At 44.6% G+C, this 27,980-nt stretch overlaps 1 protein-coding gene across 3 annotated transcripts; it reads left to right on the top strand.

Moving 5' to 3' along the window:
* On the top strand, positions 1 to 27,815 carry KREMEN1 (kringle containing transmembrane protein 1). Of its 3 annotated transcripts, XM_054082438.1 has the most exons (10): positions 1 to 175; positions 1,079 to 1,180; positions 10,325 to 10,487; positions 13,268 to 13,359; positions 19,549 to 19,673; positions 20,126 to 20,279; positions 23,579 to 23,911; positions 24,519 to 24,677; positions 25,484 to 25,568; positions 26,358 to 27,815. In XM_054082438.1, the coding sequence occupies exons 1-10, from the start codon at positions 103 to 105 to the stop codon at positions 26,518 to 26,520; spliced, it is 1,449 nt and encodes a 482-aa protein (XP_053938413.1). In that variant the 5' UTR covers positions 1 to 102; the 3' UTR covers positions 26,521 to 27,815. The 3 variants fall into 3 exon arrangements, with proteins under 3 accessions (XP_053938413.1, XP_053938414.1, XP_053938415.1); XM_054082439.1 differs by lacking the exon at positions 1,079 to 1,180; XM_054082440.1 differs by lacking the exons at positions 1 to 175; positions 1,079 to 1,180 and adding an exon at positions 1,613 to 2,138.
* Positions 27,816 to 27,980: the final 165 nt, after the last annotated feature.

A 27,980-nucleotide genomic window follows, 5' to 3' on the forward strand; every position in this document is an offset into this window, starting at 1 on the left:
TCCTTTCCTGTCACATGGCTGGTAATAGGATCCCTCATCTGCCACTCGGCTCCTCGCCGGGGCGCGCTCGCGGGACGCCACACGCGGCCCCGCACCGCCCGCATGGAGCCCCGCGCCCTCGCCGCCCTGCTCGCCCTCGCGGGGCTGGCGGTGAGCCGCGAACCGGGGCTCTCCGGTGAGTGCGGGGCCCGGGCTGGACTGTGCGGCGGGGTCGGAGATCGGCGAGGCCGGTGCGGGGCTCGGGGCTGCGAACTCCGTGCGGAGCTCTGGGCTGTGAATGTGCGGCGGGGCCGGTGCGGGGCTCGGAGCTGCGAATGTGCGGCGGGGATTTGAGCTCAGCGCGGTCGGTGCGGGGTGGGTGCGGAGCTCGGGGCTGCAAACGCTTAGCTGTGTCGGTGCGGAGCTCGGGGCTGCGAGTGTGCAGCGGGGATTTGAGCTCAGCGCGGTCGGTGCGGGGCCGGTGCGGGGCTCGGGGCTGCGAACTCCGTGCGGGGCTCGGGGCTGCGAGTGTGCAGCAGGGATTGGAGCTCAGCGGGGCTGGTGCGGGGCGGTGCGGGGCTCGGGGCTGCGAGCACTCAGCGGGGTCTGTGCGGGGCTCTGGGCTGCGAGTGTGCAGCAGAGTTTGAAGCTCAGCGAGGTCGGTGCGGGGTCGGTGCGGAGCTCGGGGCTGCGAACGGGCAGCGGGGATTTGCGCTCACTGGGGTCGGTGCGAGGCTCGGGGCTGCCCCGGCGAAGGCACAGAGGGATTTTCCCGCAGAGGGTCCTGTGCGGGGCTCGGGGCTGTGACTGTGCAGCAGGACGGGAGCTCAGCGGGGCTGGTGCGGGGCTCGGGCTGCGAATGCGCAGCAGCGCTTGGAGCTCAGCTGGGTCGGTGCGGGGTCGGTGCGGAGCTCGGGGCTGCGAGCGCTCAGCGGGGTCGGTGCGGGCAGCAGCGTCTGCGGGACGCAGGCACCCACGGGCAGGTGCGAACGGAGCCGCCGCTGGCAGCTGGGCAGAAGCAGGGCCCAGGAATCTGGGAAGCTGGAAGCTTCCCTACCTGCTGATGTGATTTCTCTGCCCACTTTTGTCCCCATCTCAGTTGTTACTGATGGTTTTGAGTTACCCCAGTTCTCCTCAGATAAACATCGCTTTGTGAGATCCGGAGCGGCTGTTGCAGACGATCCCACTGCGCGTGCATCAGGTGCATGGTCCCCCGGGAGTGTGTCATGGGTTCTAATCAACATTATTCTTTATAACATAGATATTATTTATAACATAGAATTTGCACTGCATCCTCTTGCCATGCACAGAAATTTGCTCGTCGAGGTTTTGTGGAGGCTCTTAAATCGATTTGGAAAATACTTATATAGACTTTCTTGGGGGGGGATGGAGCCCTTTACCAGAAGGAAAATGTGGGAGATAAACTTTACAATGTCTCAGAAGTTACCTGAAGTGAGTAAAACGTGAGAGTTTTCAGATAAGCATGTAGAGAGCTGCCCAGACAGGGACATCTCTAGAGCACGCGTAACAGTCTGCCCCTGGTACCATCAGGACACATTTGGTGCACGCAGCGCATGTGCCTTCCTCTGCTTAAGTTGAAGAATGGCTTTTTGTGAGGTTTCCGAGCGGAACTGTGGACAGAACACCCCGCATGTGGCCGTGTCCCTCACAGCGGTGGGGGATGCATCTCAGCATGACTGTTTGGCTCATAGCCTGTTGAGAGAGCTCTACCTGTCCCCACACCTGCGATTCATCTTCTGGGCCATTCTGACTGCGTGCTGGCAGCTGCTGACGGGGCAGAGCCTGCAGAAGCAGCTGGGACGGGCGGAGGAGAAGGCAGAGAAAGCCTCTGTGTGGAGGGGCAGCAAAAGAGAGGGGGGTCTGGGAAGTATGGCCACCTGTGTGTCTGCTGCTGAAGAGCCGGGGCACCTCTGATGTTCAACAAGGGACACCTGGGTGGCAGGTACAAAATCTGCAGAGCTGCCAGTCTGGACAGTCCAGGCTCTGCCTTCTGACCCTTAATCCTGCAGGGCCAAAATGGGATCAGCTGTGTCAGGTTGCACTCAGGGATGGCGAGCGTTGATTTTTGCTTTTTGTAAGGCAGTTTGTCCTACGTCTGTTTTTAATGCCTGCTCCTTCTTTATCAGCTGCGCGTCTTGGTAAGTTTACTGTGAAATAGTCAAAGTACAGACTGTGTCACACCATGATTCGCTGAAATAGGAGACAAACTTGAACTTCTGGGATTGCCTGATGAAACAGGGCTCAAAGTGTCAGAAATTGGAGCGGGTTAATGATTGGTTTTGCACATAGTGCTGTGCTGTAATACTTTTCACTGAATGTTTCTGCTTTGCTGGGTGGTGTCTAGCAGTTTCTACTAATCCAAACACTGACATTTGCAGCATTTGGATTTCAGTCGTACCACATTTCTCAATCTGAATCCGAAATAAGAGATGGGTGGATAGATCGCCTAGCATTAAAGGACTGTCTAAATCTGGTGAGTTTTGTATTACAAGGCCAAAGAGATGGAGATGCCTTTGGCAAGTGTTAGTTTCAGTGAACAAATGTTATTTTATACACTCAGTGCAGTACATTCTCACTTATAGTTTCTGTATTTTTAGCGTTAATTTAATTTCCACATCAGAAATGTATATGTTTATCGGTCTCTTTTTCTGTTTTCTTTCCATTTAGCAGCACCGAATCACCTTGTCCTTAGTTTTCTTCCAAGCTGAGTCTTTCCTTTGAGCTTTCCTTTTCCATTTCAGCCTTCTCTCGCAGACCTTCTGTCTCTTGTCGTCTTCTTCTGCCTGTGTCTTGCTGGTTCAGGGAAGCAGTTCTAGTTGATGTGCCTCAAGCAATCATCATGGAAATACTCAAAAAAAGCTTTTCTAACGAGATAGAAAATTAAATAGCTCATCAGACACTTCAGCGTATCATGCTCGTACACGCATAGAGCATAACTCGGAATCCAGAGTTATGTGAATGGTTTAGGCAGGACGGAGCCAAAGAATGGGGAGTCAGGGATTACATGCTGCCAGCTGCAAAATGTGCATTCCTCGTCATATCACACCATAATGGTTGTGCTCCTTCCCGCCACGCAGTGGCTATGGCCCATCCTGATAGAGTTTCTGAAGGGATTGACTCTGCCACGCTTGACCGTGGAACAACAGTTTTTAAGACTTCACAAAGAAAGAAAACAAATGGGTGTATTAAGGAACAGAAATTCTTATGGGGCCACATCATGCATTCTTACGTCCAGTGGGAAAGAATCACAAGACGAGCAAGTGTGTGTGCATCTTGCGGCTGAGGACCAGCCAGCAGCTGCAGAGCTGCGGCTCATATAACGTGTTTGTGTTGTGTGGGTAAAAGGGAAAGAGGTACAAAACGCACACTCCTAAGCATTAGCAATAATGGTACCTGCCTGTCATGCTCCTGTCCTAATTTGCTTGCTCCCAACCTGTTGCAGAAAGGGGCTCTCTGGTTTGGATCAATGCTAAATAAGACTCTAGTTCTGACCAGCAAAAATGATTGCATTTGAGGACCTCAAAACCAATATGTGTGTCTGCGTGGATATGTAGAATGATAGAGAGATGGTTTTTAATGTGTGTGCAGAGGGCCCCTACGCTGTCAAGGAGAGATGCTCAGCTCACCAAGTGCCCTCACGGCATCGCATCAGAATTTAACCAGCTGGTTTGCTAAATGGGGAGTTATCTGATAGCAGTTCTGGAAATTGCAATTTTAAAAGAGTTTTTTTTTTTTGCTCGGTTCGTATCAACTGTTGTGTTGTGGGTTTTCTGCTGCTACAGTATGGGCTCCCCAGCCTGGTAACTTTGGGAAGGGCTTTCGTGCTGTGAAGATTGATTGGCACAGTAAAGCAGTGAAAGGTTAAAGCCCTTCCCCAGTGTTTGACTCGGGGAGGTCTGGGCTAGCCCAGTGCTTCCCCAAAGCGTTTGTTTGCGTCGTTACGTCATAGGGATGAGGTTATTGTTTCTGGCCGCTCATGTGCCAGGATGCAAATGACTGTGTGCTGCATCGATAAAACTGCCGCTTCAAAGAAAACCATTGCCCTGCTAAAAATATTTTTAATAATGACCACAGAAGCCATATTTGCCTCTTTGATCTCCTGAAGCTTCTTCTGGTTTTAATCAGTGTTCCCACATGAAGAACTGTGGCAACCTATGATAATAGAATCCCTATTCGCATCTATAGGGAAACAAAAACGTTCTCATCTGATGAAGGTAATTGGGAGTTCTGCCCTTTCCACCCGCGGGCCCCTGCCTCCGTTACTGCCAGGGTATCTTGGCATCAGTTAAGTGGTTTCTGTCCTTTCCTCTGTGCGTTACTCTCTCATTGAAGTGTTTCTGCTGTCTAATTATACCCTTTCAATCAAATTAGAGGCTGCAGCATCTGGTTAGTGCCTGTAACTGTTGCCATCTGCACCTACATACTGTGCTTGCATTTAAGGAGGAGTGCTTCAATTGCCATCTCCGGCCAGAATGAGGAGAACCCTGTGGGTAGGAGGGAAATGGCTTAAGGCTGAGCTTAGAACACTGTGCGGGCACTTGCCTGAAGGAACTGACACCTGGGCTGGCACCGGAGCTGGCACCTTTGGTTCCGTATCCATACATTCTGTGTAAGCACATTTCTGACTCCTCTGAAAGGCTGTGAGAGGAGAACGGTGAGAGCTGAACAGGCAGTTCTAGCGTGTGAATTCCAGGAACCTTTATTTCTTACTCCAGCCTTACAGACCGTTTAACATTCTGGCTATCACAGATGGAATGAAACCCAAGAATTAAATCGCAGCCACTTCCACTTGCCTCTAATTAACCTGGAGATTTTAAAAAGAAAATCATGCTTCTTGTTTGGCAGGAGCTGATGGAGTCATTGCTGGCTGGGCTAGGCTGCTTTCTGTTTGATGGTTGTTGTCAACCTTTAATCTTTCCAGCCAGCACTCCAGGTACCTTCCAGTACTTAAAGCAAACAAATAAAGCAAGTAACTTTGGATTTTTTTTTTTCAGTGAAATAGTAACAAGTTTGTAATTCTGCATGCTCAACCTCAAAAGCTAGGTAGTACCCCAAACTTAGAAGAGCGCTCTAAGAGGTCATTTAAACCGGCCTGAGACCTCCACCACCTCAGCCCGTCACTACACGCACGGCTTGGAGAAACACGGAATTTTGGAGAATGCTTAGATTTACAAGATTTCCCACTTATCAGCCAGAAAAGGAAGAGTGTTTGAGAAGCAGATAGCTGTTCTCTTTGCTTCTCATCTTGCACAGAAAGCCAGCAGATGAAATTCAGAAGTTTGTGTTCTTTCTGCCTGTGGCAATGTGGCACAGAACAAGAGTTTCTTGGGTAACTGGGGCTCTCGCCAGTAAGGGCTGCAGAGATTAAAGCCAATATTTTGAAGTCCATCTTAGCAAATCGTGGGAAGGCAGCGCACCAAGCGATGTCAGCGCTTCACTCAGTAAAAAAGTCGGTCTGTTGTGTTCTGCACTACCTTAATTTTTCAAATGATCCCAAAGTGGCGCCCATGTGGAGCACAGGCAGCCATGCAGTCCCAGGGTAACAAAGGCATCAATGAGCATTGTACGGTCCCTACATCGAAGAAGAAACTGAGACAGATGGAAAAAATTTCTACTACAGCTGCTGTTTGATCTTCCAAATGTTGATCTGGCTCGAATAAAACTAATTGTGAACCTGTATCACACACTGAGCGTTCGCTCAGAGTGGACAACCATCCCCAGGCTTATTTTCCGCTTTTCCTGTCTCGCGGTTGCCACTCAGGACGTGCTTCTCCTGTCTCAGTATTCAGTTGAAGAGTGAATTTTCTGTCAACCATGGCACCTGATGTGTTGGAAACAAATAAGCCCCGACAAGGTGCTGCTGTCTGTGTTTTCCCGCTAAGGCTCATAAGCATTTATCCTAACGGGCCATGCTAGAACCTTCCAGCTTTTCATGGCTACACCTACTGTGGTGGTTCTATCTCCACTGAACTCTGTTTGCAGACCTCCCTGGGGAATAGGAGAAGCAGCAGGGCCGTTAGGGAGTTAATAGAGTGAAATCATCACAGGCATTGATTTTGATCATGGACTTGACTATGTCTGAGACATAGTCTTAGAAATATGCGGAGGTCTTAGAAATATGCGGAGGTCGAAGACATCAAGATTTGAATGGTCGCAGCTTTCTCCATGAACTAAACCCCTTATGGTTTAATATTGGTTTATGGTTGACTGGATGATTTAAACTGAGCCTTGGGTGTACGAACAAAACGACATGACAAATCTGTCCAGCACAGAGGCACTCAGATGCTTTCTAGGAAGCCTCCACAAAGTGCCTGTTCTTCTCTTGCTATCTTTGCTGCTTGGAGAGGGCTGGAATACAATGCAAGTTCTGTCAGAGTATACCACAGTCTCACAAAACTTAAAGGAATAAGGCTTGCTGAAATTCGTAGAGCCGGTATTAATTTACTCGAGCCATTGCGCTCGTGTTCGTTTGCAAGCGAAGGGCTTCACAGCCTAAGGTGACATGGAAGAATCAACCAACAGAAGGCAGGTGAACCCAGTGGGTGCCAGAGCAGTAAAGGAGAGGTGGTTGTCCTTGATGGGTTTATTTTTCCTCCCTTCCTTCTGCGTGATCATAATCTACTAACGAGAACTCGGGTGATCTGAGTAAGCCCAAGAGTTTTAGCAGTACCGTTCAGTTCACTCTTTTCTGGTTTATTTAGATGACCTCTTCTGAATGAGTTTTGTGGTTCACCTCTTTTAGCTTTCAGAGTTTTGTCACTGTTGGTTAGACCCTCTTGTCTCCAGACTCTCTTAGGACTTTAAAGTGCAGCGCACGGATTTGAAATGGAGAGGGTAGTGGTGTGTCTGCAGATGGAACGTTCACTCTGCACCTTCAGCACATTGGGAACAGTAATTTTCCAGTGAGACCGCTAACGTGGTGTCTTGGCTGTCGTGCAGCAAAATATGGCGAAATCGCTATGTGCGACAAATAGAATTCAGCTGCTTACTGCCCAGATACAGGATCCGCTGAGAGATTTGTAGTTGTGTTACTAGGAATTTTATGGAAAACTGTACAAAATATATTTCAGCTGATGACAAAGCTTGATGGTTCAAGGTAAAAGAACATAGGACTGAGGACCCGATTTTTAAATGCCAGTATTTACTTGAAGGTATTGCACTCCAACACTATGGCAGAGTTACAGAATCACAGAATCACCAGGTTGGAAGGGACCCACTGTATCATTGAGTCCAACCATTCCTAACACTCCCTAAACCATGTCCCTCAGCACTTCATCCACCCGTTCCTTAAACACCTCCAGGGAAGGTGACGCAACCCCTCCCTGGGCAGCTGTTCCAGTGCCCAATGACTCTTTCTGTGAAGAATTTTTTTCTGATATCCAACCTGAACCTCCCCTGGCGGAGCTTCAGGCCATTCCCTCTTGTCCTGTCCCCTGTCCCTTGGGAGAAGAGCCCAGCTCCCTCCTCTCCACAACCTCCTTTCAGGCAGTTGTAGAGAGCAATAAGGTCTCCCCTCAGCCTCCTCTTCTCCAGACTAAACAAGCCCAGCTCTCTCAGCCGCTCCTCGTACGACTTGTTCTCCAGCCCCTCACCAGCTTCGTTGCTCTTCTCTGGACACACTGTTATGAACACAACGAAAATTTCCCTGTCACACAGAAAGGTGTGTGGTTCCCTTGATAGTAGCTGATAAATTCCATAGTAGAAAGTTTTAATTTCAATTTCTCTCGTGTAATCGGTGATTTTAATGTGGTACCTCGCAGCCTCCCTTCCCTATCTCGGTGGCAGTGGCGCCGGGAGCTGCGCTGCGCTCCACTGGCTCATTTCTCCCCAATCTCTTGGCGCACAAGAACACAGGAGACACCATCACAGCTACTGATTGTCTTGGGAACAAAAACTGCTGCTAAGAGGAAGGAAGAGAGCTCTGACTTCTTTTGTGTAATGTTCTTAAAGTACCAGTGCAATGAAATTTGAAGAAAATCTGTTAAAACCAAAAAGGTGATGTGTAAATGCAAGGCAGCCGCTACTGAAGGCTTGAGGCAGCCTCAGCAGCTCCTCAAATGCGCCGGTGGTAACTCCGGTTCAGTCCGAGTGCCAGGTTCCATTCAGGTATTGTGGCATTCCTCGCATTTCTGGGTAGGTGCTCATACGGATTGCTTCTCATTTAGAAGTGAGGAGCAAAACAAGTGATAGCGCTGAGCTCCGGCAGCGATCCTTTCTGGGTGCGTTTATCACTTCTCACAACTGCTTCTTCATACTGTTTGGTATTTTGTTTAACCGCCTTGATTATGTTTTCCTTTTTCTGCCAAGTTCATCAGCTTATAGTTTTCAGTTATGACATAGAGAAGCTTTAACTGCAAAGCCAGAGAGGTATTGAAGAAAGTTACACTTTGGAAAGTTTAAATCACTGTGGTGATTGAAAGGGTTTCTTCCGTATGTTTATGCAAAGATCAGTGGTGGCCTCAATCCTGGAAACTCAGATTTGCCTTTTGAAGTAAACGTGAGCCGTTTCAAGCTCACCTGCATGACTAAGGCCGTCAGATAAATTACAGGAAGGAGGAGTATTGACTTGAAGCTTGTTTTTGTTCAATCAGATAGCTTTCTGTCCAGGGATGATAGCAGCATACATTAAAGCTGTGCAGGCACCTCTGCTCTACGCCTTCAGCAACAAAATTCCATTTAATAGCAATCCTAACTTGCCTAGGCATGAAAATGCGCAGTGAAGGCACAAACACATCAGCTTTCATCTGCTGTGTAATAAAACTGTGAAGTAATCATTATAATTGCACCATTCAGATATTTGTGGGTCCAGACTAAACTCATTTCAAAGGCATGGCTTTAATGATAGATTTTTCCCTTCTCCCACAGTATTTCTAAATACAAAAAAGGTGCGTTGTTAATATTGGGATTAAGCTGGGGGTGAGGTTTTTTTCCCTCTTCCAGTTGCAGCCCCACAGGTCTTTCTAGCCTTGTTTTGTGGGGTGTATCTTAGGAGAGACACCTGAGCTGAGTGTGCTCCACTTCAGAGGCTCTCCGCTCCCTCGGGGCAGCAGAACATCTCTGCAGCTGTGGTTCCTATAGGGAATGTGATCAGATAAAGCAGAAGGTTATGCAGCTGGCAGTTAGTGGGAAACATTTGTGACGTTCCCCAGTAACACTGCTCGGTACAAAGAAATGTTTACAGCAGGTTTAGCTCTGTCACGGACTGGTGTATTTTAATAGTGTTTTTAAATAAATGCATGGATGATAAATATTACTGAGTATTAATTACAAAAAGGATGGACTTTTTATGATACATGAATTATAATGTTTGTCTCTGGAAGATGGTCATAGAATGGTTGAGGTCATCTTGTTCCACTCTTCTGCCCAACCGTGGTCTCCTGAAGCTGGTTCCTCGGGACCACGTCCAGATGGCTTTCAAATATCTCCATGGATGGAGATCACCCTCACAGTGTGTAATTGACTCAAAAATGGTTTGTGTTTTTAGTAAAGGTAAAATTGTTCATGCATATGAATGTTTATGTGATCAGAAGATGTCATGGATGAGACAGCAAAGCCTGGCAGCGTGAGGTTTGTAGTTCAGCTGGGAAGGCAGTAGTGTAATTAATGGCCGGAGAAATCATTCTCTGCTTTGATTTCTATCTTGCTGAGTATTAGGAAGCTTGGAAAACAAACTTAAATGGGAAAAAATATGAGTGAGGCACATGTAGTTTTAATCTGGAAGCATAAAAGCTTTAGTAGCTGATTAGAGTGTCATGACTCTACTCTGCTGAAGGAGGTCCCTTTCCAAGGCAATTCAGGCCAGAGGAAAAAATGCCTAAGATTTTTTTCTGAATGAGAATGTGTCTGCGAGATCCATAGCTACAAAATCTTTCACTTTATGAAGTAGGGATAGTCAGTACTTGAGTTAGACTGGCGTGAGGGTTTGGGCAGCATACTGGGTAGTGGCAGAGTGCTAACATCTTAATAATTTCATTTCTGGAAAAGTAACAAATCACAGATACATCCTAATGGGTAAAACATGAAGAAAACAGTAATGAATGTAGTATGCTTATTCAGAAAATGCATTTTAATTGTATTAACCACTCTTCAGACCTGTCTGTCTTATACATTGTTCAGTAAAGTAATGAAAGCGTAATCTCTTCAATAGATGTTTAAGGAAAAAACTTAAATCCCAGATGGCAACTTTAGTTGCCTCAACAATGCAGGGAACATGTTAATGAAAGGAAATGTAGTCTCTTGGGAATGGGGGGATGGTGAGGGAAGAACAACCAAACACTAAACTGACATACAGTCTTTGTCTTCTTCTGTTTCCATTTCTTCCCAGAATGTTACACGGCGAACGGGGCTGACTATCGCGGCACTCAGAACCAGACCTCCCAATACGCAGGGAAACCCTGTCTTTTCTGGAATGAGACCTTTGAGCATCCTTATAATACTCTGAAATATCCCAATGGGGAGGGAGGGCTTGGTGACCATAATTACTGCAGGTAAGAGATCTCTCATTGCTACTACTAGTGCCTGGATGTGACTTTAAACAGTGGACACAAAATTAGGGAACATCCTGTCATACAGTGAAGAATGTCAGAACTGTGGATTTCTAACAGGCTTTGGTTTCTGCTGTGGTTAGCGCTGTAAGTTTTTATGCCCATCTAAGCTTGCTGTGGAAAGAGGTGGGGAATAACCTGATAGACACATTCCTTAAACAGAGCTAATCATCAGCCTCTCTGGGATGCAGATGAAGATGAGTTGGTGTCTCTTACTGGGCAATAGGGGCCGGAGATGTTCTTAATCTTTTGGTTTATCTGAGGCATAGCAAGAAAAGCTTTGATATCTCCTTCATGAGAAGGTTCAATCCACACCTCTGTTCTCCTGGAAGATGCCTTCACTTAGCAGGATGTAGGCTTTCTAGGGGAGAGCCTGTACACTTGCCACCTTTATGTTGAAATCATTTCACTATCAGCAATATAAATCGGGATAAATTAAGCAAAATTAATATGCAGGAGTTCAGTACATTTGCTGTGCCATGAACATAGGGTCCTGGTTTTTGATCCAAGAACTTTTCCATATTTAATCAGAAATAAACATTCAAGAAAATACAACAGAGCCGGCCAGTTAATGGAGGGAGAGTAAGAAAGAGGCCTTGTGCCGTGCAGCATCGATGAAAGGAGTCGGTGGCGTTTCCAGAATATTTCCAGAATATTTGGTGACTCAAGAGGATATTTCTCATTGAAAAACATTGGTGAAGGACAGGGAATAAAAAGATTTCCTCAGGATCTTCTCCAGTGGCTGCAGCAGCGGTTCAGAATGACACTATTCAGTGTCTCGCACCTGTGGACTACTTGCAGCCATAGAAGAAGAAAGCATTATTCCCAGGTTCTGAATTTACTCTCTTTTGAACCAGTTCATCTTTGTACAGGAGCAAATGAAAAACACCGCTTACGAGAACAACTCTGTATAGAGTTGGGCATTCTCTTTAGAAAATGGCCTGGAAATCCAATACACCCATTGAGCTGCGTCGTATCAGATCAGCTCGGGAAGAGCTGTCTCTTCCCCTCTAAAGCATTGCCCGCCGGCCTCCCTCAGCCCACCCCACCCAACAGAGAACGGTTCTCAGGCTGCAGGGAGCTGTGGGAAGTTAGAAAAGCATCCATTAGCTAGGATCATCATCATTCCATAACCTGTGAGAACATTCCTGGGCCAATATTCTTTTGTGTGAAGTTAAAAAAGCCTGGAAAGTCCCTGGTTTAAGAGGGTCAGAGCCTATCTTGAGCACACAAATCTTGCTGAGGCCTTGGGAGCGAAGATACTGCTGTTTTAGCTCTTTCTCTGTCATTTATTTGCTTGGTGACAATGGACAAGTTGATCTTCCCTTCTCTGAGGCAAGACATATCTCACAAGGCTTTTAAAATGCATAATACATTGCTTTGAGGCTTAGTTTTAGGGACATTTGAATAATTTTGGGAAAACATTTGAATAATCTAATTTTACCCTTAAAGCATTAATCAGAAGCATGTTATCTGTCCGTGGGTGGTCCTTACTTGGAATACTTTGTTTACTGCAAGACACCCTGTAAGGATGGAAATGCCTCATAATGTTCCACTAAACCTCATTTCAGCCATAACAAAACTCTGCAGAGGGAAGTTTTTTTGAGATTTTGAAAGACACTCAATTGTTTTCTGACTGTGCGCACTTTGAGGCAAAGATTTCTAAAGGCATTCATCACATTTCTCCACGATTTCCTTGCATTTTAGGGCATTTCTGTGTGGAGTGCCTTTACCACGCTCCAGTTGCAGGCATCCTGTTGCTTTCGTGCAGGTGTAAATCCAAAATTTCCTGTAACTGTGAAAACAAGGATAATTGTGTTATTTCCAGTACAAACTTTCCTTGTTTTCAGCCTTCTGTAGCTGCTAGAAGCTCTGCCATTACCCCTAAATTCTTAGCACGTTAGTCTTAGGCTTTTCTTGTCCCCTACTTTTACTGTTTGAAAGCCTAACCAGCAGCATTTTAGTCAGATGGGGGAGCAGGGGGTGTAGGGGGGTCTCCTTCATCAAATTCACCCCAAAGTATGTGATAAAAAGATTGCAGTTGGCCCTACTTACAATTTCAACATTACTGTCCCAAATAACAGTTTATTCTCTTAAATTGATGGTTTCAGTGTGAATAGTTTTTCAAAGTGTACATAGAGATAACTGTAAATCACCTAATGATTAATTAGGAATGCATTTGTAAATGATGCTGCACACAGCAAAGGATGATCGTGGACGCATAAGGACTTGGCCATCGATATATCGGATCACTGGAACAGATTTATTCAGCTTTACTGAAGGGAAAGAACAGATCTCAGTCTTTCCCAAAAGACCTTATCGGATAAATGGTTTTGTTGACATATATACAAAAATGTGGACTACCTGCACCACGGCAGAAATCAAGTGTAGGAGTTTAAGGAACCTGGGATGTGGGGCTGAAAATCTTCTTCTTTCTCAGGACTATCCTGAAATATCTCTCCCCCTTGTACATGACAGAAAAAAGAAGTTATGTTGTAGACATTAGTAGCATTTTATGCTTTCTGTGTGCTGTAATAACCAAAGTTATTTGGATTTCCTGACCGCTTTTGCATTTTTCTTGGTATATAATCCAACAGGTTAAAGAGTCAATAGGTATTTGAGATAAAAACATGACACTAAGGCTTAATAACATTTTTTTTGTGTGTGTTTTTTTGAAAATATGTGATGACTTTTCACTCGCTCTCTCTGTTTTTCCCTTTCAGGAACCCTGATGGAGATGTCAGCCCGTGGTGCTACATTGCAGAGCACGAGGATGGGATATATTGGAAGTATTGTGAGATTCCGTCCTGCCGAAGTAAGAGCATTATACCATTTCTTTTAGGCCTCTCTGTTCAACAGAGATTGGCAGTTATTCAGCAGCGGGTAGTGATTTTCAAACAGAAACCAGGATAAGGCAAATCGGCTCATTTCATTTGCAGACTAAGCAATATTTTATTCGGGTCTTTATAGATAATGACAAGCTTACTGAATCATTCCTCCATCTCTGCCCTTTTCATCTTATCCCAGAATTACCAGATTACGTTATTTACAAATAATACCAGACAGAGAATCACTCAAAATTTAGGAAGTGCTCCTAGTGTTTTTAATCCATAGAAATGACATTCATTTATTAAAATCTAGCAGACAAAATGAATAGGAAATTATTAATTAATTTTTTTACAAGATATGTTTGCATCTGCCATTTGCAGTTGGCTTGTAAAGTGGATGGCATTAGTTTAATGTGTATAACATCACACAGAGAATTGTTTGGAAGAAATAAAGACAGTGTGAGAAGGCACAGGGAAAAGGTTTGTTAGGTACGTGAGAGCTCTGGGCTGGAATTCCAGTTCTTGCAGGTGCACATATTAGCATTGCTTTGAAACCGCACACTGAACAGTGTTCAGGTGTTTTAACAGCTAATTCATAAGCTGTTCACCTGAACCTTCCTTCTAGGATTTAATATTTTTAATGTATTCTTTTATTTACCTTGTCCAGAACGTGGAAGATTTGTCATGTTCCAAAATTTCCATTCCTGAATGCTTCAGGATAAACTGCTCGGATGCACGTTCCTTATAATATGCCCAAGCGTTAAAGAGAAATTCGTTTTGTATGTTAACAAGCAACCATAATTACACATTTGATTAAATCTAGCCAGTAATGTCTTTACTGGCACAGACGGAGTTAGGAAAGCAAATACTCTTTATTTCTAAGGCATAACTCTTGTATGCTGCTCTGCATCAGAGAGTTGTCCTCGCGCAGGCATACTTTAGATTGCAAGAAGTACCTTTTTTGCTTGACATTCGGAAAACAAAATCAAAGAAAGAAAAATGGATCTAAAGTGATTTTTTAGTTTCTTCACAGTTTTCTTTTTTTTCTTTTATAGTTTGAGTGAGTGATTGACATCTTCCAGCCAGGCACACAAATACAGAAGTGGAACCTTAAGTCGGATACCTTTTACCCAGACTTAAACACCAACAGATTAGAGTCTAATTTAAATAAGACCAAACCATTCAACGCTCCAATAGTCATTGTTCAGAGGATATCTTACTCTTATTTTTCTGATGTACCAGGTCCTGTTTAGGAAACATGACCCTCCTAATTAAGAAATTTATCTTGGTCTAAAATGAAAGAATTTGCATTTTCTTTAAAGACCACAGATGTTAACAAATTCTTTGGATATGGCACCAGTAAAAAAGCTGAAAGGCAAATTCTCTCCACTCCATTTGTTCTACACAAAGGATCCTTTTCAAACCAGCCTCACTCGTTTTCTCTGTGGTGGGGAGCGGAGGATTTAGACTTGGACACTTACTTGCACAGATAATCCAGACTTGCATTTACAAAATGTCCTTTTGACCAGTAGCAGCTGCTTCAAGCATTGCACTGAAACTGGATACTAGAAAAAGGAATTGCAGCAATTTAGAACAAACTGTACATTGCAAGCCCATCCAAGCCTTAATACAAACCTCATGGTTTATGAAGCTGTGTGAGGAAAAAAACACTTTTATTCTTTACCAGATTTTCTGTTTTCAGTAAGCGTGATGCTAAATTGCAGGACCATCAAAACCGATTTGTGAAGTGCATAATACAAAACTGAGTTTTGTGATGGAGCAAGAAAGCAATTGTGTAACAAATCCTATTTGAAAATTTTGAAGAAGTAAAAGAATCATCTTGTATAAGCTTTTCTTCCATGATTATGTTTACTACTAGAAAAGACAAGTATCTGGAGCATAATTTACCTATAAATTATACCCACGTAATAACCCTACAATGCCAACAACATGAAGCATCTTGATTGCCGAGAGAGATTTGCATGCACTGATTCACTGTAACAATAATTAAGAATCTACAGTTAAGAGTTTTTCATTATGATAATGATTTCACATGATTATATCGTGTGTCTCACTCACTAATATTTACACGTAACACTAAATGTTTCGTGCAGAATGCCAGAACACATTTCTGATTGTGCAAACACGCTTCGCAGAACTTAGCCGTGTCTGATGGGGATGGATGGGTATAATCACAGCAGACGGCGGTGGTTACCCCGCCAGAAGCTTGGTCTTTCCTTTGCTTCCTCTCCTCTCGCTGACACGTCTGCTAAGCAGACAGGAATGGGCATAAACAAAGTAAAAGACAAGGCAGCACGAAGTCCTGCGAGCACATGTGCATCTCACATGGGGAATTCAGAACCAAATGCTTTAGATTTGTTTTTTTCACAATGTCGCAGCTACTCCCGACTTTTTTGGTCTCTTTGTTAATGAGGTTAGGTTGAAATTTGAAGGAAAGAACAACTTGCGCTCCCAAAAGGTAAAAGAAAGGCAGGCTTGCTGTTGCATTTAATTGCATCTCCGTGTTTATGACCCGCATGAGTCTCTTGCCACAAACGGATTTCATTACTAGAGTCATATTTCCTCTGTGCATGTATGTCGTGAAATAAATGTATTTATTACTGAAATATTGATCAAGTTTTGAATGGCAGAGCCAGGGAAGTGATACAGAGCTTATCGATTCCCTCGGTAAGATTGACCAGTACAGGTTTTAGCACAAGAACAGAGAGAAGAGGTTGCACAATTTGGGGTGGTACAGTGATGCACGCTGCCGTGGCAAAAATCTAGGAGGCTCTTGAAAGAGCTGGATGAGCACAGCTGAAACATGGCTTTCAGCTCAAAAGGATGAATTCCGTGTTTTAATACATGTGCCGTAACATGCAATATGCAGAAGTTCGGGTGTTTGCCAGGACCTTATGTCAGATGCTGCTTAAAAGAAAAATGGCATGCTTGCACAAAAGAAAGGAACTTTTAAGCACAAGAGAACAAATAGGTACACGTGGGTGAAGACAGTGTAATGTTAAGACATCATGAACAGTAATTGCAGAACACCGACTGCCTCAGTTTTGCCAAGCCTCCTCAGCAGAAAAAAATATTAAGGGCAAATTAAGACAAAAGATTATGTTGGGAATTTGTAGAGGTCAGAGTAACAAAGCAGTCACTACCTATTTAGAAATACTTCTGATTCTTCATTGGTTTTTATCTATATATCTTTGTACATATGCGAGTTGTAGGATGCCCTAGGTTGGAAGGGGCCTCAGGCTTCCATCTGGTTCAGCCTCCTGCTCCAAGAAGGGCCAGCTCTGAGCTCTGACCAAATCACCTTTTGCCAGACTGGACCACGTTTATCCAGCCAGGCCGTGACAGCCTCAAGGGACGCAGAGGGCTCTCCCTCTCTGGGCCCATGTTCCCTGCATGACTGCCAGCACGGTGAAAAGATGTCTCTTAAATCCAGTCTGAACGTCTTGTGGTTCAACTGAAGCTCCTTAGCTCTTGTCCACAATGCGTCACCATGAAGATGTCAATTAGATCTTCTCCAAATCAGATGAGAAATGTCCTCCCCTCTGTGATTCTGCTTATACCGTGTCCTCTGAGCGAGGCGGCTTTGGGACCAGCACGTCAGTAGCCATGGGAGGAACTGGCGTATCAGAAATTATACGTGCAAGTGCAGGAGTCATTTTTGTGTGCTGTACCAGTTCAGAAGAGTGTTTAATTGTATGTATCATGTGGGACTACTAAAGTGCTTTTAGCTGAGCCCATGTCCTTGGGCTCATGTAGCGGCTTGATTTGATATCAAAGTAATTCGAAGAGTTGGGCACCGGCATGGAAAATGCTGCTCACTGTTGGGCTCGATTGGCACTGCTTCTGTTTATTCCCAGTCACACAACACTGATTTTGTTTGCCAGATATGAGAAAGTTAGAATACAGCTGGGACAACAGAGACTAATTAGCTGTAGGCTGTACCCAATTGCTGTGCTTGATTTAGTTACAGAACGTAAGAAGTTTTTGAGTTACTCGGTCTGCTTTCTTAGCAGGGAACGTATCGAAGCGCTCGTCCTCCGGAGGCAAGGCTAAAGGGTTTCACCAAAAGTAGCTCTAGAGCTACTTTCAGTAAAAGAAGTGTTTTTAGGAAATCCCAGGTCTCCCAGGAAAGTGGGCTGGTTTGGTTAACAGGGGAGCTTTTCCAGAGCACTGAAATCCTCCACTGTAGAAAAAAAACCTGAGCTCTCTGAGATGTCTCTGCCCAGCTGCGCTCAGCTGGGGTGGGGCTGCGCATGGGGATTTCCAAAGGTATGTTAAATCAGGCTGTGGCTTGAAGTCTCACTGCTCATACACACGTTGCTGCAGGGCATATCAAAGCTGTAACTCCATGCAAGCATTTCTAATTGAAATTGTATCGTTCTTCGAAAACGGCATTGTTTTATGGACAATATTTGAAACGTTATCTAATTATTCAAAAAATAGACGTACGTGAATTTTCTTCTCAGCTACGTTAATTCTTCTGTATAGTACTGTGACCAACCTCCTGAAGAGTGTAATCCTAGACCCCTCAGTGTATTTGCTGGTCAGTAATAGATATGCTCATCCTCTTCCTCAAAATAAGGAATCTGCCTCGGCCAAGCTGAGCCCAAGTCTGGGAGCGAGTTCTCAGGCAGACCTGTTAACTGTTCCAGATGTTGGGATGGTTCAGATTTTAACGGTAAGCCAACCTCGGTTTACAAGCTCAGTAAATATAATATTCCAAAACAATGGGGATGAGACCATCTGTGTTAGAATCAGACAAATAGAAGTGCTGAATTCCTGGCGTTATTTCAGTGGCTGCTGCGCATGGGGATGTGTAAGAAAGCTCAGAAATGGGCCTTCCAGAATCTAATGATGAGATATTTCAGGGCTACTGTACAAGACTGCCAAGTAAAAAAGGCATAGTTGCATTCATATCTTATGGATGGGAAAGTACAATAGTGGAGAAGCCATTTGCTAACAGGTAGATTATCTCATAGAGAAAGGGGCTGGTTCAAAAGGAGCCCCAGGACAGCTACTCCACATGCCGTCAGGCATCAGAGGCTGCAAAACCCCAAAGCCAGCATTTCCCCCCAAAAAACCCATGCTGGTAAGTCAAAAACCTGAAGCAGTGCTATGCCACAAGATGTTAGCAAGAGGGCTGAGACTTTACTGAAATAACCAATGACTGAATAAGTAAAACAGAGCTGTGGGCATTAGGTGGACAAAGAAAATAATCCTTGTCAATCTGGCACAGGGATAAAAAAAATTGTCTGACCACAGAGCTGGTAGTAGATTTAATTCCAAGTATGTGAGCAGATGTGACGAGTAGGCAAGGGATAATTTGATGCCATTAGCATAGCGCTGTATTGAATCCCACATCCTCCCCCAGTAGCCATGGTTAAATTCCAGAGCTTTGATGAAAAGTGCAAAACCAAAACAAAAACAGAAGACAAATTATGCACGGAAGGGGGAAAACTTTCTGACCTCCCGTAGTGACCGAGGAGTGTTGAAATGTTGTATTAATGCAGTATAAATAGATATTTCTTTAAAACGGTAATTTTGCTCACTTTGAATCTCTTTGTACATGCCATAATACACGATACTTTGAATTAATATCAGAAATTGAGTTTGAAATATTGTGAAATTTCCCTAGGTAAGTGTATAGTCCCTCCCATAAAACCTGCCAAGCTCCATCCTAAACCAGCTTCGTTTCCCTTCCTCAAATATCCTGTTTAGAAAGCTTCCAGAACATTGTTGTTTTGAAGACCAGACAGAAATCATTGTTTAATTTACAGTGTAGGAATATGCGTGATTGTAGGCAAAACCCCCACAAAACCTCTGCACCCACTTAGTGCCTTTTCTTTAACTTGTCTCTATCAGGAGAAATGAACCAGGTATTTATCTTGGCTGCATTACTGCAGCTTAGGGAAAGCAACCACAGAAGATTGCAGGTGTATTACTAAGAAGATCCGATGCTATTTCACCACCTGCCATTTATCCTGGGGCATGTTTGGAAAATGACAAGGATCCGGCATAGCGTAACGTGTCCCGTGCTGCGAAATCGGGGCTTGAACACAGAGAGCCGCTTCGCACCCGGGTAGCGCGTCAGATGGTCTGTGTCGTGGGTGTTTGAGGCACACCTTGGCAATGACTGCTGTCTGTTGTTCTCGCAGTGCCGGGGAACCTGGGGTGTTACAAGGACCATGGGGAGCCGCCGCCTTTGACTGGCACCAGTGAGACCTCCAATAAACTCACCATCCAGACATGCATCAGTTCCTGCCGGAGTCAGCAATTTAAGGTGATTTCTTTGACATACGTTTACAAAATCTTTTCGAAGACAAAAGATGGCAATGTGCCGAGAGCTCTCAATTGTATTTCTATCCCCTCCTCCCCCCTTTTCTTTTGCCTTTTAGAGCTCTCCCTCCCACCTTGGGAACGCAGCCCTCTCTCTGCATCCAGAGCAACCTGAGCAAACGACCCGTTGGTAATGCCAGGAGAGCGTGTGCTTGCTCACTGTGGGCCTGGGGGATAGGGTGCCCTAATTGCCCTCCATTCCATCTTCTCGCTAGTCTTAAGTAGCATCCTGACAGCTCAAACAAAAACAGTTTGTGGTGGGACATCCGACCTCTGACGCGTCGTACTGCTCCAAACCACAGGCGTTCTGCTGCCAGCTTTCTTGCTCATGCAGTCTCCCGCTGTTACTCCTGTAAATACTATCCCTCCCTTCCTTATGCATCTTTGTTGTCAAAGTTTGCAGGCATGGAATCAGGTTATGCTTGTTTCTGTGGAAATAATCCCGACTACTGGAGATACGGGGAGGCAGCCAGTACGGAATGCAACAGTGTTTGCTTTGGAGACCATACGCAGCCTTGCGGTGGGGATGGCAGAGTCATTCTTTTTGACAGTAAGTATTGAAACAGGCTCGGTTTTTCCCAAAGGAGAGCCCTCAAATGTTCAGCAAATTAGGGAAAAGGGTTTAAATGCAATGAAAAACGTTGTATGCAAAACAGAAAAATGCCTAAATTCAGTATAATATAAAGCTGCTTTCCATTTCTGCCTAAAATCCACATCCATCAATAATGTGAAATAGCTCTTCCAAGAAATGATGCTGCTTGGGTGACTGACTCATGCTCCGGAGATGGTCTCCCCCTTCCCCACAAATGGCACTAACTCAGCTATCACAAACCATGTCACGGAAAGACTCCTTCAGAACCGATCTTACCGCAGAGAAGATGTATGATTAAGTGAGGCATCTCAAATGAAATTTCAATCTACACCAACTTGGGTTTTTTTATTAAACCAGACAAGCCTTGCTGTAACTCAGTTAACACAAGACAGAGCCGCATAGTAGACGTGGGGCAGGGAGGGCGAGTACTGCGGAATTACAAACAAGTTACATTGCTATTTTGACCGTCACTGATTTCATAATTTTCTTATAGATAGAAATTCTCCTTTCCGTTCTTTTCAGTGCACACAGTGCCAGCTCTGTAACCTCGTAGGCTGACGGTATCGGTTCCCAGTTGTCTGGGTGCAACGCTGGCTCGTAGTATAGCCGGGAGTACGGGGATAGCTCACAGTATGCACCAATACATCGCTCCTTCTCAGATCTCAGCTGCCTTTGGTGTAGAAGCTACCTTTTAACTCGAGTTATAAACTTTCTGGACCTAAAAGCAGCAGCATTTTTCACCTTTTTGAATGCACAACTAGACCTCCCATCTCCTCACTGATTCCCAGGAAGCGAGACAGAAAGACATTGCAGTTGAGACAGGAATTAGTCTCTTCTAAATTCTCCCTAAGATATGAAAAGAAGCACTAGAGTCGTGCGATGCGGTCGATGTTGAGCTCGCACACAGGTTCACGCTGCAGCGGCCTCTGCTCCCTTCTGCACTTGGCTTCCCAAATTCCTGACAGGTAAAGATTTCCTTCGAAGCTTTCTTTTTTGGGAACGACCAAGGGCTCACAGGCTGTTACGCCAAAGCCCTGCACTGTCTTTTCTGGTAGGCAGCAAAGAGAAGGCTACATCCAGGTAGGGAAGGGCATCCCACTACTTGCCACCTCTTTTCTTTGGCTGCTGAGCAGCACCTCCTCACTGCATTCCTCTTTTCCAGATGATGTCGCGTTCCCAGAACGTCCACCCTGATCCCTGTACACCCGGACACCCCCCATTCACCTTATCTGTTTATGTGCTGCTGTGATGGCCTAAAGCTGTGACATTCAGACCCACAACACAGAACTCTGCCAGCTCCAGGAGGAAATGAGAGAGGGAAAGCATTTCCATCCCAGATGGAGCAATGCTGGACTTTGTCAGGCATCTGTGGAGCACTAGTCATTGGGTTCTTAGTTAATATTGCTGGTTTGAAGAACATCTTGTGGTTGGGTAATTACAAACAGCACAGGCAAATGTAACAATACCTATAAGCCATCTGCAAAGAGGACCTTTGATATCTCAGTGCCAAATTCAAATTCTGTCAAGTTAATCTATTCTATCTACTCAAACAATTCTATCGCTTTGATTAAATCAGCAGCTGTGTTAGCATGCAGTAAGCGCCAAACAGGAATTGCTCCGTGGGTCTTAGTACCTCGGTTGAGGTCTTTCACGTTCTCTCTGTTCTTTCCTACCCTCTCTGTTCCTGAGGGCTGTCACAGCGCGGCACTGAAGTGTGGGGCTTGCTCAGGCTGGATCAGCCTTGCTCCAGAAAAAGAGAAATGTTTTCACATGATTTTTCTGGCAGACGTGCTACTTCTTGTTCTCATTCCCCCAGCTCCCTTTTAATTTGTGTTTATTAAAGCTCTTTCTCAGAGGCCTGTGAAAACAGACACTTCAAAACACTTCCTTTCTTTCCCTTTTCGCAGGCCTCTATTACAGGGCTTTAATTAAGCTTTCAGAGAAAAAAAAAAATGTGCTTTGATTCTTCAGTCCTTCAGCCTATGATATGGGGGAGTGATAACTCTGACCCAAACGGTTTTGCCGCAAAATACATTATTCTATAACACCTATATATGAAATATTGTGTATTTAGGGGATATGTAGAAACAAACATTTAAACATATGTACCTGTGTACAATACATTTTTAAATTATACGTGTGTATATAGAGATCTGTATCGAGTCAGTCGACTGGCGTTTGAGTTTCTCTCTGGATCATCAGTAAATAAGTTTGCGCTGGGAATCTGGACCATAGTCAAGGAATACAAAGATTTACTGGGCGTGTGCTTGTTTTGGATAAAAAAGGTAGCAACCAATCTGAAAGATTTTCTTTAGGCTTCGTAACAGGATCCTTTTTACTTAGCGAAGGGAAGGTGAAACATTAACTGGACAAGATCAAAAGACAGCAGGCTTAAAAAGCACATGTAAGTGGCCCCAAGGGTGGTTAAGGGATTACAGCATCATTCAGACTGGGAGAGGCTGAGGGATCTTGGATGTTTTGGCCTTGAGAAAAAGAAGGCTCAGGGGGGATCGTTTTGAATTGTATCGGTAAGCAATGCGAGGCTGTGAAGATGAGGCCAGGGGTCAGCTGCTGAATCGACAAGAGGCAGCAGGCACAAACGCAAATATGGAAAAATCCATTTAAACATAAGGAAAAACCTTTTTTATGGTGAGGGTGACGCTGGAACAGGTTGCCCAGAGAGGTTGTGGAGTCCTTGGAGACTCAGAACACCACTAGACAGTGTCTTCTGCTTCGAGCAGGGGGTTGGACTGGGCAATCAGGGCTCCCCTCCAGCCTCATCTGCTTTCTGAAGGTCTATTTATTCAGTTTGATGAGTCTGTGAAGGCATTTCAGTAATCCAGCAGTGAGAGTTACAGTCACTAATCCGCTTGCCGGCTGCCCGGCAGGGATGGAGTAGAAGTCCCTGAATCGGTGACTCGGCTTTCATCCTGTTCCTGCAGGGACGCTGGAAAGGGTGCGTGGTTACATACAAGGGCAGAAGATAGTTGTAGGATTCAAGATTGATACACGGGTCTGAGAGAAATGGGATAGAATGAGTGTATCCCAAGCAAAGGCAGCACCATAGCTGTGCTCCCAGTGCTGTGGAAAGGAAGGAATATGCCCCTGGGAGACAGGGCATCCTGCTGGGGCAGCGGGTCTGCACCTTCCAGTCATGTTTGACTATTAGACTATACCAAAGTGCTAACGCTCTGCCTAATGAATGTATAACCTCTTCTTTTATTTTCATTTTCCCCCCTCTCCTCTTCTTTTCCCAGCCCTCATCGGTGCCTGCGGAGGGAACTACACTGCTGCTACAGCTGTGATCTATTCCCCAGATTTTCCCGACACATACGGCACAGGCAAAGTCTGTTACTGGACCATACAAGTTCCAGGGGCATCTCAAATCTACTTCAACTTTGTCCTTTTTGAAATCAAAGATGCCACAGACATGGTGGAATTGCTGGATGGCTACACCTATGATGTTCTAGCTCGCTTTAATGGCAAGAACCGGCCTCCTCACACCCTTAACATCTCTTTGGATTTTGTAATTTTGTACTTTTTCTCAGATGAAATCAATCAAGCCCAGGGGTTTGCTGTCAGATACAGAGGTAAGAGGCTAACCTTGTTGTTCCTACATTTCAATGAGCCATTAAAGCATTTAAGTCACACAGGAGATTTCTGAAGTGGCAAAAAAAGAGCGAATATTTTTAACTCTCGTGTCTACAGACGTTTCATCTATCTTGTTGCCATTGCTTAGTGGGTAAAAGCTTACCTAAAATTTCTTTCAATGTGGAACCCTCCAGTTACATAAAAAGCAAAATGTGAATTTTCAAAACTCCAATCCTATATGTACCTGCCTTCCAAAGCAGCCTGGGAAATGACAAAGCTCAAACCACACAAAAAAACCAATAGTCCATCTGCATCTTGGTTCATCTTGGCTCTTTCCAGCAGTCTGTTCCACTCATAACGAAAGTCATCAAGAGGAAACATTGCAGTCCTTGAGTTGTACATAGTTACGATGAACAATTTGCTTCCAGAAAACTCCTACAAACCACAGCTTGGTGAAGCAAAGGCTTTTTTTCCCCATCAGAATCAATCTGGTATTGGAGTTCTTTGAGTAAACCAGAGAGCAGCGCATGGGTCTAAAAGCACAAAATCAAATCCAACTATGTCTATTAAGAAATTGTTATTGTAATCATATTCTTGTGTTTTCAGCTGTGAAGGACAATGTGCATCAAGACAAGATTCTAATGAATCAGACCCTTTCAGAGAAGACAAACGAACAAGCAAATCTCAGCATCAATACAGCCCGGTCATCAAAGATACTTTATGTCATCACGACCAGCCCGAGTCACCCCAGCAGCTCCATGCCTGGTAATACTGCAAGAAAATGTGGAAAAAGGAAAAACGTTTTGCCAAGGCACAATCTATAGAGTCACTGGTTCCTTTCCCTCCTCCTCCACATTATCTGATCCACCGTGCCTCTTACTAATAGATGAATTTTCATTTAGTCTAATTACCACTGACTGTGCTGCTTTTATTACTTTTCAAAACTCACTTCTCAGCATAAATCAGTTGGAAAGAGTGTAAGGATGGTGAGTCCTTGAGAAAGAAAGCACATCAGAGTGAGATGTGAGTCAGAGCAGCCTCCTTACTAGAATCGGCTCCAGACAGCAGCGCCTGCCAGGGACGTGGCAAAAGGTGTGGGAAGAACAGCAAGCTTTGGTAGAGCCTGGAAGGGCCTGAGTGCATCCCAGTTATCCCAATTCACAAGTGATTACGTGCATAGTTACTGATCGAAAACCAGGCAGACACAGAGTTACTGCAGGCAGCGTATGCTTCAGTACGTTGTTTAGTCTGCTTTTAAATTTTCCTCTGAGTTGAGTTTTGATTCCTCGCCTGGATGCGAGTTAGATAATTTTACTGGTGTGTGCTTTGCATTTTCCCAACTTTTCAGTTTTACAGGGAGCAGTGCCGCTTGGGGAAAACCTGACTGAGAGTTACAGTTTCTGGCAGGCTTTGTATAAAATGCTTAAAGGCTTAAGGCATCTTCCAGCTACGGCTTGGTCTAAAGCATCAGAAGGCTGTGTGTTTCTTGTGTGCAATATTCGTTCTGTAATAATAGCAATTAAATTAATATACTGAAAGCTCCTCTCCCCTTGCTCTCTTCTCTTTTACAGAGTGGACAATCTACAGTCTCACAGCACTGCTCATCCTAAGCGTTACAGCCATAATAGCAAAGATATTTCTCCACATAACCATGAGGTGAGTATGGAGCAAAGCTGTCCCTGGAGAGCTGACCAAAGCGAAGCACTTCCTTGCTCTGCCCTCTGGTGCTGTCAGACTGGTCATACTCCAACTTATAGATCACATATTTGTATCCTCATGAAAGATAGGAAATAAGCACTTTTTTTTTAACCTTTCTGGTTTGTTAGGATAGCATTTGCTGCTGGAGTGTCGCATTTGGTCTTGTTTTAATGAGATTTGTATTTTAAGGGCTGAAAAGGTTTCTTATACTGAGTGATGTTCCTTAGCAAAGAGGAAAATGCAGCCAGACACCTGGCACTGGCGGGAAGAGGCCAAACTCTGATAATACTTTGTGGGGAAAAAAATTAAAACTCCATCTCAGATTGCGGACCTGCGGGAAAAAAGTTAGATATTGCCTAGCTCGTACTTAATTTCTTTTACTGAAATATTGAAAATGGTTCTAAAAATTATCACAAAAATGAAAATCTGGTTTATGGTGTGACACTTAACTAGTATATTTTTTTTTCCTATCAAAATTACTATATTTCTCTACACTTTCTTATACCAAGTAATTCTTTTGTCCTATAGATGGACGCTCATTAAATGAAATGAGTGAGTTATCAACAAAACATAAATGTTGACCGTTATATTTACATACTGCAAACAGGCTTAAATACACAAGGAAATTAATTTGCATGAGGAGCAATCAGTAATAGAATAGTAATAGCAGTAATGCAGACATCACAACTGCCGTAACAGCTTCCCAAGCACCTTAACACTGACACTAAATTAATGCTTGTTTCCTAGATCCCATCGGATACCAACTGCACGTGAAACAGAAGATTCCAGTGAGGTTCCTACCGCTGGCGAGATCTGGAGCATCTTTTACCAGCCCTCCACATCAATATCCATCTTCAAGAAAAAGCTTCGAAGTCAGCAAGATGATTGCAACCCACTGGTGGGAAACTGAAGCGCTTTTTATTGTACAGGAGTGAATCTTCTTAAAATCCAGGTGACTTGGGAATAATCTTTTTTTTTTTTTTCTTCCAATCTCATACTTGTTTTCCAAAAAGTCCATTTCCAAAGGTCTTTGAGGGACTGTGCCTATCTGCTGTTCTCTTGGGAATAATAATGGCAACAGCTTTAATTGCGGCAACAGTTCTGAAATATCTGGTGCTCATCAGCTCTGCAGTGCTGTTAATTACTGATTTTAAACTATGCACTTAAAATACATGTAAAAACCTGCAAAACTCAAAATGTCCTGTACCCCTGCCAGCAGTAACTGGATGAGTATCTGCAGGCTGAGGACTTGTGACCTACTTTCCGGTACCGCTGCATGGGATCAGGCTGCTCCAGGCCCTTTATTCTCAGGGCTGAAGGCAGTGGTCGGTGCTGGTGACTTGCTCAGCAACCAGAGCTTCTTGGCATTACCGTAAGGATGTCTGAATGGTACTAGACAGTAAAACAGGAGTCAAAGACACTGAGAAATGATCAGCCTGGCGCCCCGTGCTCTGCTGTTTCTATAGATTTTTCTGTTTCTACAAGGAGAGGTGTACAAGTGAAAATCAAAGCCATTCAGGAGACACTCTATGGAGCTTCAGCTGCGTGTGAGCTCTGGTGCAGTAATTCTCGCCAGGTCAAGGTCTGCAGAAGCAACGAAGACTTTAAAATGACTACGTCTGACCCACCGTTCGCTGAGAACTGTGATAATTTAGTTCATATTCACAGGGATCCTTTAAAGAATGATTGTACTCCAGCCTGAAGTCCTGTACCCATCGTGGATGTGAGCTGAGGGCTTTGTAAAGGATTCTATGCAGAAATTGTAAAGCCAGTGAGTGTTTAAGCAGCGAAGCTGACTGATACAGATTCTTGCTCTGAAGCTAAAGATACTGATCTCAGCAGCCTAAATTACTTACAAAGTTGTAGCCTGCTGTCAGCAGCTCATCTTGGCCCAGCCGTGCATCTCAACACACACCTAACAGCTACCCGGGAGAAGAGAAAACATCTTCTTGCCTGCAAAACTGCTGCTGCCCTTAATTGTCAGCAAAGGAAAACAGCAGCAGGGATCTGATCTGTGAAATGATTTCTCTTTGATTGCAACGGGCAGCATGAACTACTTTGTCCACCTCTAGCGCTCGGACTTCTCATCCCACCACCAGGATCCTCAGGGAGTCTTTGAGTCTAACAAGATAGTTAGGAAAAACTGACAGTACAGAAGTCAGATCAACGGACCAGGAATGTCCACTGAGTGAGCAGCTCCTCAACCTAAGCAAGAGGCAATTCCGTGAGAGCCATTAAAGCACAGTGCTGTTGGTTAAGACAAAAGGCACAAATACCGGTTTAAACACACTCCAATGGTCAGTGTGTACCAGACCTGCCATCAGAAAACAACTATTAAAGGCGTCTGCAAAGAGAACGAAGAAAAGGAAG

Source organism: Cuculus canorus, chromosome 17, assembly GCF_017976375.1.
Source record: "Cuculus canorus isolate bCucCan1 chromosome 17, bCucCan1.pri, whole genome shotgun sequence".
Lineage (NCBI taxonomy): Eukaryota > Metazoa > Chordata > Aves > Cuculiformes > Cuculidae > Cuculus > Cuculus canorus.

What these genes read in the sequence shown, in the direction of transcription:
- KREMEN1 (XM_054082438.1), top strand. Translation starts at nt 103, where the DNA reads ATGGAGCCCCGCGCCCTCGCCGCCCTGCTCGCCCTCGCGGGGCTGGCG. An exon ending in GCCGGAGTCAGCAATTTAAG is followed by an intron (nt 19,674 to 20,125) that starts GTGATTTCTTTG and finishes TTGTTGTCAAAG; the next exon opens with TTTGCAGGCATGGAATCAGG. An exon ending in CAGAGTCATTCTTTTTGACA is followed by an intron (nt 20,280 to 23,578) that starts GTAAGTATTGAA and finishes TTCTTTTCCCAG; the next exon opens with CCCTCATCGGTGCCTGCGGA.